This window comes from Pinus tabuliformis, chromosome 9, assembly GCF_031772625.1.
Source record: "Pinus tabuliformis cultivar Carrire ecotype Pingquan chromosome 9, CPIR1, whole genome shotgun sequence".
Classification (NCBI taxonomy): domain Eukaryota; kingdom Viridiplantae; phylum Streptophyta; class Pinopsida; order Pinales; family Pinaceae; genus Pinus; species Pinus tabuliformis.
In genome coordinates, this window is record NC_142307.1 from 158,002,145 (window position 1) to 158,015,463 (window position 13,319).

General features: G+C 38.9%; 1 protein-coding gene across 1 annotated transcript in view; it reads left to right on the forward strand.

Annotated features, from left to right (window-relative positions):
- Window positions 1-382: 382 nt before the first annotated feature.
- The window catches only part of LOC149147605 (autophagy-related protein 9-like), a 28,044-nt gene continuing 15,107 nt past the window's right edge, over window positions 383-13,319 (forward strand). Inside the window, exons 1-3 of the mRNA XM_089438606.1 lie at window positions 383-778; window positions 3,696-4,369; window positions 4,494-4,811. Of these exons, the coding sequence (XP_089294732.1) occupies window positions 3,777-4,369; window positions 4,494-4,811 (911 nt within the window). The 5' untranslated portion in view covers window positions 383-778; window positions 3,696-3,776. The remainder of the gene's footprint in view (window positions 779-3,695; window positions 4,370-4,493; window positions 4,812-13,319) is intronic.

The window sequence follows — 13,319 nt, forward strand, 5'->3', positions numbered from 1 at the left end:
AGATATATTTATTACATTAAAAAAATAAAACTGATAAAAAATTTCAAAAATATCGCAATATATATCCTCCAAATATATGTGAAAATTTCAAAACTATACTTAATTATTGAGTATACACCACTCATTAAAACACGTTTCATTAGGATTTTATAATAATAATTCAGTCTGATTCAACGATTATAACAGCTCAACCGCTCCAAACAACGTTTTGCGAGAGCACAGTAACTATTTTTCCTAAATATTGAACCCCGTTTACAGGCTATGAAAGCTCCCGCACAAACCGGTACACAAACGGGTTGACCGCTGGCGGCAAGATATAAATATATCTATGTATAAAAGGACAAGGAATCGCAAAGTGTGCGACCTCTTTTAAAACTAAAGACGAATCTAAATAAATAAGTGAAAATTAGCATGAAAAGCATTACAATTTCCATCTCTCGACTGAACCGTTCGTCTTACGAGCGGGGGCCATTTCCAGCTTTCCCACACTTTGGCGTGGTTCTTGAAATTGTGATTTCTATGATTCGTGGTGCTCATTGAATCTCAATTCATCCTTCACACAACGCCTTAAAATAATATATGTGTTTCCCTATTTTTTAGGCGTCCAAATTTCTAACTAGCGCTCGAAGAAAACTCCTCGTTTTTTCGCGGCGATGAGTTTCTGGGCGATTGTGTAAAGGGACTGCTTTTGGGTCACGGGAATTTGCTGCTTCAAGGGTTTCCTGGCGGAGAAAATCGCAATACAGGGTTTCGGGCGCGTATTTCTGGCACCACGGAGGTATGTCAAGGTTCAATTTCGCTTTCCGTGATAGAGGGTTTGGAGATTATTTGATCTGTTTGCTGGGTTTTGTGGCGGAAATATATACAAACATTTTTTTTTTTGCCTGAATGAATGCTGTCTCCTGGTTTTAGGTATTATGCAATCGGAATCATTGTTTTTTATTGGTATATTGTTTTCTTTTGTATTGAATTGAACTTGACTCTTTAGAGTTATTCCCTTCTGTATGGTAGGTATCGTGAATAAAAATTATTTCCTAAAATAACAAGCCCTAAGATATAGGATATCTGGTGGTGCTGTCTGTGAGCTCCTTACTTGTTCCAGTGCCAAATACATTGGCACGGGTTCTTGCTTCATATGTTGTGTAGTACTGAGACATGTAACTAAATTTATGGGAGCGTACATTTAGTTGTTAACTCGGAAAATGATTGAACAAAGTTATATCCCGTGTAACACTGCCAGCATAGAGGCGTGTCAATAGTGTTTTTAGGCTGCTGGCACAATGCTCCTTTGCTGCTTTTGGCCTACAGTTACATTTTTTTAATTTTTTTTTTCGAGGTTGCTTTCCGAGAAACACAGCCCGAGGGAGGTTGCAACACATAACATGGACTTCCTTCGGCTTTGTTGCCAGGCCAGAGGGATAATTTCACAAAAATCGCCTGGGACTTGCACCTGGCATCATCCCTATTTAGTATTTGGCTATGCCATTTGGGTGGTGTAGACAACAACAGAATGGAACCCTGGTGCGTGGCTCAATTATCCGTTGGCTTTACGGTTTACCAGTGAACCAACACGCTGTTGTCATCATGTACACCTTTTGGCTGATAATGTTGAATAATTGTCAAGTTGCGGGCTTGATGTTAGTGTGGGTGGATATGGGTTCTGCACTTTTTGATGAAGTAATTGTTAATTCTTCCACAATCATTTGCATCTGCTAGGTATCCTTAGGCTGAAATATTAGATCTCTGTCGCTTCACGCTGTTGTCATCATGTACACCTTTTGGCTGATAATGTTGAATAATTGTCAAGTTGCGGGCTTGATGTTAGTGTGGGTGGATATGGGTGCTGCACTTTTTGATGAAGTAATTGTTAATTCTTCCACAATCATTTCCATCTGCCAGGTATCCTTAGGCTGAAATATTAGATCTCTGCCGCTTCGCTGTGTGTTTTTTCTTAAAGTCAGGGTAAAGCATTAGGTTAGAACTTACTTTTAATGCTTCTGTCATCTGTTGGATGGCAAGTTGACGACAGGCTTGATGCCGGTGTGGGTGGACATGAGTTTTGCACTTGTGGCTTCTGTGGTTATTTTTTATGCTTCACCACTACCTGCATTAGTTTCAAATAGCTGGTCGTTGCTGCATCTCTGTAAATTTTGTTCATGGGGTGCAGACAGCAAATCATTAAGAGGTCATTTTTGACTGGCTAAGGTTCATGCTTTAGTTGTTGTCCTGGTGACTGGTTTGATTCCAGTGTGTGTGGATATGTGTTTTGCACTTCTTTCTGGGATCGCTTGCAATGCCCCTCACCAGTTAATTGTTACTGGTTACCCTAGGGTTAAAAATTTGGTTTTTGTTGCTTCTCTGCATGCTTGGATCTAGAGGCAGGGGTAGCAAGCTTTTTGGAAATGATTAACTTTTAAATGTTTCTAGGATCTATGATTCCCTAGTTTCTGCAGATCAAATGTTGCAATGGCTCTTCCTGTAAAAGATACAGGGCCATAAATTTGTTCCATACACGGGCGGGGATTGTTGTATGCTGTCCATCAAGTTTAGATAAAGACAATATATTGGTAAATACCATTCCAAACCTCATTGCTACAGGTTCTACATCAACTTGGGGGGTAGATCGTTGCTCAAAGAGTACAAATAATTAGAGTAATTTTAGATCTTAGCATGTGCTTGACTGGTTGAACCTTGCTTGTCGGAGAACTTTAGTTTGGGTTAAGTTGACTCATTTTGGTTGGTGCGTTGAAAACTGCAGGTAAGGGTCCTGGGAGTATTAGTTATGAAATCATTGTAAATTTATAGTCAAGGGAACAATTGTGCATTCATCTTTGGTGGAAATTTTGTTGAACGGCCCCTATCAAGTTGGGTCAACCTTTATATCAACTCTACTCTATTAACACGATGATACTATTACTTGTGTGTATTGTTGTTCTATTACTTGTGTGTATTGTTGTTATATTACTTTTGTGCATTTTTTATTTTGTTTTTGTATATTATGTATCTCTTTCAGACTATTTGAGATTATTTGAACCGAAGTTGCAGTTATGGAGATTGGGATCCTGTTTGTAGATTGCACATAATTAGAGTATTCTTAGGGATAGCATTCATTGATCGGTTAACTGGTGGACCTCAAATTGGCTATTTAAGTCAGGCAAGAATTGAGAGTGTTATAATACTCTATAAATATTCTGTTAGGAGTTGCATTGTGCGTTTGTGTTTCAAAATTTGCAATTAGAATCTCATTACTAGTGAATGTATAAATGCTTGCAGTGGATGTGTCTTTTATAATCTTGAATTACTTAACATTTAATACTATGCTATTTTCTAATCTGTTATTGAAATATGGCAAACTGAAGAAATGATTTTCCCTGAGAGTTGTTTATAATCTTGAATTACTTAACATTTTATACTATGCTATTTTCTAATCTGTTATTGAAATATGGCAAACTGAAGAAATGATTTTCCCTGAGAGTTGTTATAGATGTTTATGCATAAAACCTTGACAAGGGTCATCACACTCTGACTCTGTCTGTTGAGAAGATGTTTGTCTTTGTAGGATGAGAAGTTGCTTGTGTTGGGAATTATGATATGCACAACTATACAGAGTTGATTGTGGAAATATTACATTTCTTTCTGATCTAGGACCTCAAAATTATATGACAGAGTTGTGCACTGTGTTGTTATTTTTGTAGGCTAATGCTCCAACAATTAAGATCAACCTGCACTAGGAAGTGATCTCCTTGTATAATGGCGTGTTGTATTCAAACTGCACCATGTGGTTAATGAAAATGTCCAGTGAGAGGTGGAGTGCAAATGTGTCAAGGAGGTTTTTTAAATGGCCGTCAACAATGTATCATGGCGAGGCTTCTTCAACAGCAGGGCTGTTAAGTAGTGAACCCCCTGAGATTGAGCTTTCTGATTATCAAAGATTGCCAAGTGGTGACATTGAAAATCCTTCGGACCTTCTTAAGGGTGAAAGAGTAAAAGTGGGGCCAATTTCAGATCTAGATCGCTTTTTTGAACGCTTATACAATTACTATTGTGAAAAGGGGCTTTGGTGTATTGTGACTCGGTGGATAGTTGAGATTTCATGTTTGGGCTTCACCATTGGTGTCTCAGGTTTGATCTTATTATTTTTGGATTGGCACGGTCTCAGAAAATGTGGACTTGCAGTTGGATCAGGCAGTAAGCCTTGTGATCTTGCTAAGGAGGCATTCTATAAGAATCCCTTTAGGCCATTTACTGTTTTCACTGGGGTGGTGGTTGTATATTTAGGGATATTTTCATTATACTGGATATTCTGTTTTCTGAGATTTTTTGCCCAGCTGAAAGACACACTTGAGATCCGCGATTTTTATAAGAACAGGTCCTCTCTCTCTCTCTTTTTGATAAATTGATTGTAGACTAGCATTTAAGTTTATGATTTACAAAAGCAGAGTAATATTGCATTCAAATGACTAGATACATTGTTGTGTGTGCCTCTTTTGCAGCCTCAAAATTACAGATCGGGAAATGCAAACTATCTCCTGGTCATCTGTGTTGGAAAAGACCGTTCAATTTCAAAGCATTCAGCGACTCTGTGTTGTCAAAGATCTTTCAGCTCATGATGTTGTAATGCGTATCATGCGCAAAGACAATTTCTTAATCGGGATGTTGAACAAGGGTGTGCTTGCCATGCCTATTCCTCGGTGGGTTCCTGGTGCAGGTCCTGTGGTTCATAAAGCCAATGGCACTGAGAATCGCCTGATGTTGACAAAGACTCTGGAATGGACCCTAAACTGGTGTATATTGCAAAACATGTTTGACAGGTTTGAACCATATCACTTTGACTCAAGATGTCTTTTGCAACATAAATACTCATGCAAGTAACATATTGTGATATGATTGGTTTCTGCATTAATGTATGTTCTGCAAGGGTACACAAGTCTTGTGATTGCTGTTCAGGTTAATTTTTCCCTCATTGCAATACTTTGATTGCATTTTAAATTCTTTCATATGCATGTCTATTCATTTATGAATGCAAAGGGAAATTTTGAAAAGCTCCAAATAAATTCCAATTCTTTTAGGCTATTTCATTGCCATCTTGAAACACATACATATGTACATATACACTCTGTGTGTGTGTGTAGAGAGGGGAGAGAGATCTTTATATTTAAATTTTATTTTTTTTCTTTTTCATGAAATAAATATTGGGTAGCCCTTCTTCTCTCTGTGGATGGTACCCAGGGCAAAGCACATTCCCCAGAAGCTTATGGCATTCTGAACAAAGGGCTTAAGGCCATCACAACAATATGCTCATTAAGATCCCAACTTTGCACTTGCAAGAATTGAAGCTGGGTGGGGAGTATAACAATCATTCCTCCCAACTACTCAACCTAGAGACCCAATTGACCATATTGGAATATGTCATAGATCATTCAACATTAAAGACAACTAATAGCACTTACATCATGCACGTAAAATTTGTAAGGTATAGGTTGATTAAGAGAGCAAATGACATGCTGTCTAGCTCCGCTCAATCTCCTTTTGGCTAGGGTTTCTAGCCTCCCTGAGACTAGGACACCCCTCCTTGGTACTGCTCGAGCTGGATGATTCTGCTCATGTCACAAGTCTCTACTAATTTGTCCAAACTTGGTTTTGATCATCCAAATACATTTCTTGAAGATCTGTTAGCCGCCTTATTGATGCCTGTGAAGTTGCCCCCAACAAGTCAATTTGTGAAGAAGGCAATGATCCCATCTCTGTCGATCTAGACCTCAGAAACTTGATGGAAAGTGTCCATCCTCACAGGATGAGCATTGATATGTAAATTCACTGGGTTGCGTCATAGTCCCATTGCAGTAGACATATGGTTCTCAGATTATTGGGCTCCAAATATGTAGGGACAACTCTCTGTTTTTGCACGTTGAAGAGGTTGTTTTTTGCTTTCTTGTCCATATCTGAAGAAGATTAGGATTTAATCTTTTGCTCAGGCCCTTGTTTTACAGGATTCCAGGCACTGCTGCACTGTATCTAAATCATCAGTCTCTAAACTTCAATCCAATGGAGGAATTCTCCTCGTTTTGGTATGGGTTTGCATCCCCTTTTTTGTTGATCTTTTGGGACAAAGCTATTCCAAAGGATATCAATGGTGACTTTGGGAAGTTATTTGAAGTGGTAGAACACAAGGGATGCCAATTTTTGTGTGCTTGTATTTGTGTTGAAGTCGAGTTGGATGAAGGTCTCTTGGAGGCATTTCATCTATAGCTGGTGTAATATTTGCCACAGATTTGGGCATTTTGTTAGGAATTGCTAGCATGATGCTCCTTCTGCTCCTAATCAATCTTAGGGGAACAAGGAATGAAGCAATGAAGATGATCAATCTCAATTTCGGCTAGTGATGTTTAAGAAGAAAATACAATTTGTACAATCAAAGAATCAAAAGCTCCCAAGATCGATTCGTCTAGCTTCAGTTGATTTCATGCTGTAGGAGTCTCAAAGATGTAAGAAGAAAAACAATTTTTTCAATCAAAGAATCAAAAGCTCCTAAGATTGATCTATCTAGCTACACTTGATTTCGTGCTCTAGGAGTCTCAAAGACGTAAGAAGAAAAACAATTTGTACAATCAAAAAATAAAAAAGATCCCAAGATTGACCTGTCTACCTCCAGCTGATTTCATGCTGTAGGAGTCCAAGGGTGTTCAGGACGGCTAAGGAAGGAGGGGAGTCATTTCCTCCAATGGGTACACCCCAAGCACAAAGGCACATTGAGTCCAAGTGTAGTGATAACCTCCAAGCAGGGTCCCCTTTAGCAGAGGTGGAAAAATGCTATTTCAGTCACCTGATGATATCAAGATATTTAGACTACCCAAGCTGAACAGTAATCTGAACAACACCTCATTCCTACAGTCACGGAAGAAGAGAGAATAATTCAAAGAAAACGAGAAAGGGTTAGTCCTCAAAGTTATACTGAAAATAGTGCTCCCTTTCTCCTTTACTTCGCTCACCCGGGGAAGGAAATGCAATCAAAAGTGAAGGGAAAAGGAGGCACAAACCTCGCAATGTGTCTAGAGTACAATCCCATTGATTGTTTGTTTACATTACTGCAAACAGAATCATCTTGCAAGCAGTGTTTTGGTGAGGGGGGTTTGCAATGTTTCCAGTTGATTCTATCATGCGTGAGGGTATGAGATTGCCATTTGATCAAGAGCCTGAAGCCCTTTAAGAACCTTGATGTGGTGGCATTGATTGATTGTGCATGATTTTATGTTTATTTGGAAATTCTGTGGTTGCTTTTGTGTCTCCTTAAACTAGGTTATAGTTTGAGGTTTTTATTTTACCATGTGTTTTTGTTGTTGTTGTTGTTTTTTTTTAATAATATCTTTATTTGTTGGTCCATTTACAGCTATTTTTTTTTGTTTGCCTGTCTTTGACATTATTTATCAGTCCACAAAACCTCTTGGATAACTATTGAATTACTGGCGTTCTCAACTGTAACATCAAATTCATGATAGAGAGCTCGTTTCACTTTATTCAGAGCTTGTTGCCATAAATGCAGTTAGGTGAGAAAACTGTTGGTATTCACCACGTATCTATCCCACTGACAGTCCTACAATGTCATCCTAATACTAGGAAATCTTGATATTTGTGCCTGAATTCTAGTTATATTGCTATTAATGCAGATAAGACAAAACACAGATTAAATAATTTTAAATGAAAAAGTCTTGTGTGGGTCCTCAGGAGATCAGATTGTGTCTCATTTTTTTTCTTTCTTATAAATGATTTTAGTGGTCTGAGTGATTTGATCCTTTTTTTATATATAATCTTCCACTTCCATTGTTCCATTAATTGCATGCCTTGTTGCAATTGATGTCACTCTTGGTGAATATTTGCTGCACTGTTGTGCAAACGACCAAGCAGAGTCCAGACAGAACCATCAAACAAGTGAGAGTTGTTATTGAGGAAAACAAAGACCACTAAACATGGTCTTTTGCTGTTCGGAGATTTTTGCTAAGCTTTGACATGGACCTATGGGATTTATTATTTCAGAGATTTCTGTAGAATTTTCTAAACCACGGTAAACAGATTCTGCAATTTAAAATAATTTTTACTGGAAACTAAACAGCCTAAACTGAAAGACCTCTCATAACACTTCAACATTACCAACACACCTTAGTCCAAAATGCACCATGCCCTCAAGTATGAGATCATCTACATATAGGACTAAACCAACTAGATTAGAATGATCAACTAAATATTAAGGATTGGAATCTGCATCTGTCTTATTGAAACACAAATCTGAAAGATATTGAATGATCTTGGGGTACCATGCATGCAGTACCTGTTTCAGACCATAAAAGTGTTAAAGTTTGGTAGCTCGGACAAGTGATTCTGCATAGGCATAATATTGAGCATGCAGAAGATGCCTGACAAAATTTCCGAGCAAAGTGACTTTTTATTTTTCCTAAGCACATTAATTAATTAATGTTAAAGATCTCAAGATTGTGAATTGCGACGATGATTTCGTTAATCTCTGACTTTATGATCTCAAGGCAAAGGAAAAATTATAAAAGTTATTGCTTGAGGAGATCTTGTCACGCATTCCAAAGGCAACATGAACTTCCGGGAAGTTGGCACACAAGCCTAGGAGCAGCGGGGAAAAGGAGAGGAAAAGGGCGACACACAGGTCTAGGCAGCCAGGCACGCAAACCAAGATATGTCACACGTGTGAAAGGGCTGCACATGGATCTGTACATAGATATTGAAGAGCGTACAGCAACGCACAGATTGATGCAATGCCAGCATGGAGATCTAGGCACTGTTGACATGCAGATCGAGGCATTGTCAGCATACAGATCTCGGCACTGTTGTCACACACGAGGCAGCAGATTGCTGCTTGGTGTGCAGACCTCGACAGATCTGTCTGGCTCAAATTTCTAGATGCTGGGACAGGTTCCGTTGCTGTAATAAAACTTCTGATTTTCCTCTGCAAGCTGAAATACAAACCACGATTGCTGGTTTTCCCAAGTTAGGTTTTCAGAGTAAAATGCTGTGGCAAATTTAATGTGCTTGATATTTGTTTCTGCTGTGTAGATCTGTTAGAAGCTAAGCAGTATTTTCTGTGCAGGAATTCAGATTTGAGTTTTCTGCTAAAATGAAAATCTGGGTATAAAAATTAATTGGCACATTAAATCATTTTGCTGGGTTTTGAAAAACTAACATGGTATCAGACCCAAGACTTTGAAAGAAATTCAAGCATTGCACAGGTTCAAGCTCAAAGGTGTTCGTGGTCTTCAACAACAATTAATCAAGGGTTTGATCTACCATGGCAACCACTGTCAGGTATGAAGACATACTAGAGGAAGCCTCAAATTATCTCCAGAGTGGATGTGTTTACATCAGATCCTATTGTGTTAAACCTCCACGAGGTGAAAGTAGGTAGGGCACAAAGGATCATCTTGGACAGGGTAAAAGATCACTTAATTCCCCATTTCTTAGAGAAGAAGACAAAAAAGGAGATGTGGGATGCACTCACAAAATTGTACTAGAGACAACTAGAATTGAAAGATGTTACTAAGGGACAAACTCCATAGCACCAATATGTCTGAGGGAGAAAGTGTGACTTCTTACCTTATTAGGCTGACATAGGTACGAGATGAGATGGGAGTCGTAGGGTAGACAATTCTTGACACTGAATTAGTGTGAAAAGCCTTGAATGGCTTTACAAAGCAATGGGATGTGTTTGTTAAATGCATCATTGGACGAGAGCATCTTCCCACATGGGAAAGGCTGTGGGATGATTTCATACAGGAAGAGATTTGAAAAGGGTCTTAGTGGGGAGACCAAAAGAAGGGTGAGGAGGAAGAAAACTTGGCTTTAGCATCCAAGAGCAAGGGAAAGGCCAAGAAAGGCTCCACTAAAGGAGCTACCTCACAGGGCAAGAAAAGGAAGTTAGACATCAACAAAGTAAAATGTTTTGGTTGCCACCAGTCGGGACATTATGCTAGCCAGTGCTCTAACAAGAAAAAGAACAAACAAAAGAAGCAGTTTGCTGCCACAATTGAGGTAAACGTGTTTGCAGGTAGATTTGAGGATGAGTTTTCACTCATCGCATGTCTCACTAGTTTGTTGTCCACCAGTGTGTGGTACGTTGATAGTGGCGCTTCGTGTCACATGACTCAAGTGCGAGACTACTTTACCAGTTTAGGGGATCACAATTTGGAATTCCACATTGAACTTTTGGTAACAATGCCAAGTACACGCCAGTAGGCAGTGGAATCCTCAAGTTTTAGAGGGAATCCTGGAAACCCTTATTGGTGAAGGACGGGCTGTACCCTGTGTTGAGAATTCAATATGGCAGTGAATATGTTAATTCTCTTTAACTTGATAATTGTTTGTGTTACCTTTTACCTTATTAGCTTTGTTCCTTATTATTATAGTGTGAGATACATCAAACAACTATCAAAACAATAAGAATAATGACACAATATATAGGTTGCAAGCCAGGGCCAAAACCCCTTGTCTTGAGGGGAAAACCCTTAAATTTCTTCTCTTCTTATAGATCCTTTAATTGACGAATACCATGACCTAGTGACTCAAACAAATACCCTCCAAGATCAAGATCAACTCAGCCTCCTACTGTAAGAACTTCGACCTCCTACTGCAGATCTGAAATTCTGTCTCCCGGCAACTGCTGCAACTGTTGCTGCTCCTCTTGAAGACTTCAATCTTCTTTGTATGGCCTCCTCTTCCCTTCGCTTGCCTTTCCTTAAGACTTAGGGCTAGTGAGACACCCTAAGTGACCTTCGCTTGACTTCCTTTCTCTCTTTCCTCCAAGATCGAACCAAAGATAACCCCAACGCAAAAACCCTAACTTTGATTTGCACGTGGGAGAGAGAGAACTAGCCCAAGCACTTTGAATTTCTTTGACTTCTTCTTCGTCCTTAGTCTCTTTAAACTCCACAGGGCTTGATTTAGAACTCCTTAGTCTCTTTAAGTTTGTGAGCATCAGAGTGGTCAAAGGTTTGCAATCCATCATGTCAAACCTCTTCAGCATCTTGATCACGTACTTTCCTTGACCCAAATAAACTTCATTCGGTCCTTGCTAGACTTCTGGTCTCAAATAGTAATGCATCAACCCAAGATCCTTCATGTCAAATTTTGCTGCGAGTTTCTTTTTACATTCTTCAATTCTACCTTCTACACCTGTCAAGAGAATATCATCTACATACAGAAGAATGATTACAGGTTCTCCATCTACAACCTTAATATAAAGGTTCGGATTAGCAGAACTTTTTGCGAAGCCTATTCTTTGTAGGTATGCATCCATTCTAGCATACCATGCCCTTGGTGCCTGCTTGAGGCCATATAATGCTTTCTTCAATCTGCAAACATACTCCTTCCTATCTTTAACTTCAAATCCCAAGGGTTGCTCTATATAGAATTCTTCACGTATTGTGCCATTCAGAAACACAATATTGACATCCAATTGGTGGATGTTCCATCCCATTGATGCTGCTAGAGAGACTAATGATCGAATCGTTGTATATCTTGCTATTGGAGCAAATGTCTCTTCATAGTTGACGCCTTCAAGTTGAGAGAAGCCCCTAGCCACAAATCTTGCTTTATACGTATCTATACTTCCATCTGCCACATGTTTGATCTTATAGATCCACTTGGAAGTAACCACAGAGTTGTCTTTGGGCCTAGGTACGATCTCCCAGACTCCATTCTTCATTATAGATTGATACTCTTCATTCATGGCATCTTTCCATTCTTGATTATTTACAACTTCTTCAAAAGTGGATGGTTTTGCTTTCTATTAGTTTTGTCATGTATGCAACATACCTAGAATATCTTTAGGGTTTATTGCTTTCTCTAGATGATCCTTTCACTGCCCCATGAACTTTTGCATCAAGTAGAGTAGATTTCAACCAATTAGGTCTTTTTATTGTTTCAGGGATGACCACAGGTTGAAAAGGCTCACTAGGACCTTCTTTTTCATGGTGTGATTCTTCTTCCCCCTTGTCAACTTCCTCCTCAAATACTGGAAGTTCTTCATCATCAGAGTCTATGAAAAGTTCCTTTGATTTCTTGAATGCTATGCTTTCATCAATTATGACATCACGATTGAGTTCTATGTGATGTCCATCCTTCATGTAGATCCTAGAAGCTTTCGATGTGTTGCTGTACCCAACAAATGTTCCCTTCATGCCTGAAGGATCTAGCTTCTTTCTTTTGTCCTTTGGTATATGGATATATACAGGACAACCCAAAGATCCGAAGATGATCTACAGATGGCTTCTTTCAAGTGAACACTTCTTTCGAAGTTTTGTTGTTTAGAGATCTGTGGGGACTTCGATTTTGAAAGTAGACATTGTCTTTGTGGCTTCACCCCACAGAAACTTAGGTCGCCCTTGATTGTGTAACATTGCTTTTACACTTTCTTCAATGGATCTATTCTTTCGTTCTACAACTCCATTTTGCTTGGGATTATACGGGACTATCAACTCCCTCTTAATCCCAGACTCCTTACAGAATGCTATAATCTCTTTGGATATATATTCTCCTCCATTATCAGATCTTAGTATCATGATTTTCCTTTCTGTAAGGTTCTCCACTTTGAATTCTTGAAATTTTGTAAATACTTCATCCTTGGTTTTCATTAAGTAAACCCAGGTTTTTCTTGAATGATCATCTATAAATGTGACATATATTAGATGACCTCCAAGTGATTTAGGAGTAATAGGGCCACATACATCAAAGTGAATGCGATCCAAGATTTCTTTTGACCTTGAAGCACTGCTTCCAAATGGTCTCTTGGTATTCTTACCCAATGCACATCCCTTACACACTCCTTCATGATCTTCCTTCAAATAAGGAATTCCATCTACTATGGAACTTAGAGTTGGAAGGGTTTTAAATGCAAATGACCAAATCTTCTATGCCAAAGTTCACATGGGCTAATTTCAATGTGAACTAGGGCTTGGGCCACAAGAGATACTAGCCTGTAGAGGAGATCTTCATGAACTTCGCCTGTAGAGGAGATATGATGAACTTCTTCACTGTAGAGGAGATCGTCATGATGCCCTTAGATAACCTTAGCTCTGATACCATGTTGAGAATTCAATAGGGCAATGAATATGTTAATTCTCTTTAACTTGATAATTGTTTGTGTTACCTTCTACTTTATTAGCTTTGTTCCTTATTATTATAGTGTGAGATACATCAAACATCTATCAAAACAATAAGAACAGTGACACAGTATATAGGTTGCAAGCAAGGGCCAAAACCCCTCCTCTTGACGGGAAAACCCTTAAATCTATTCTCTTCTTATA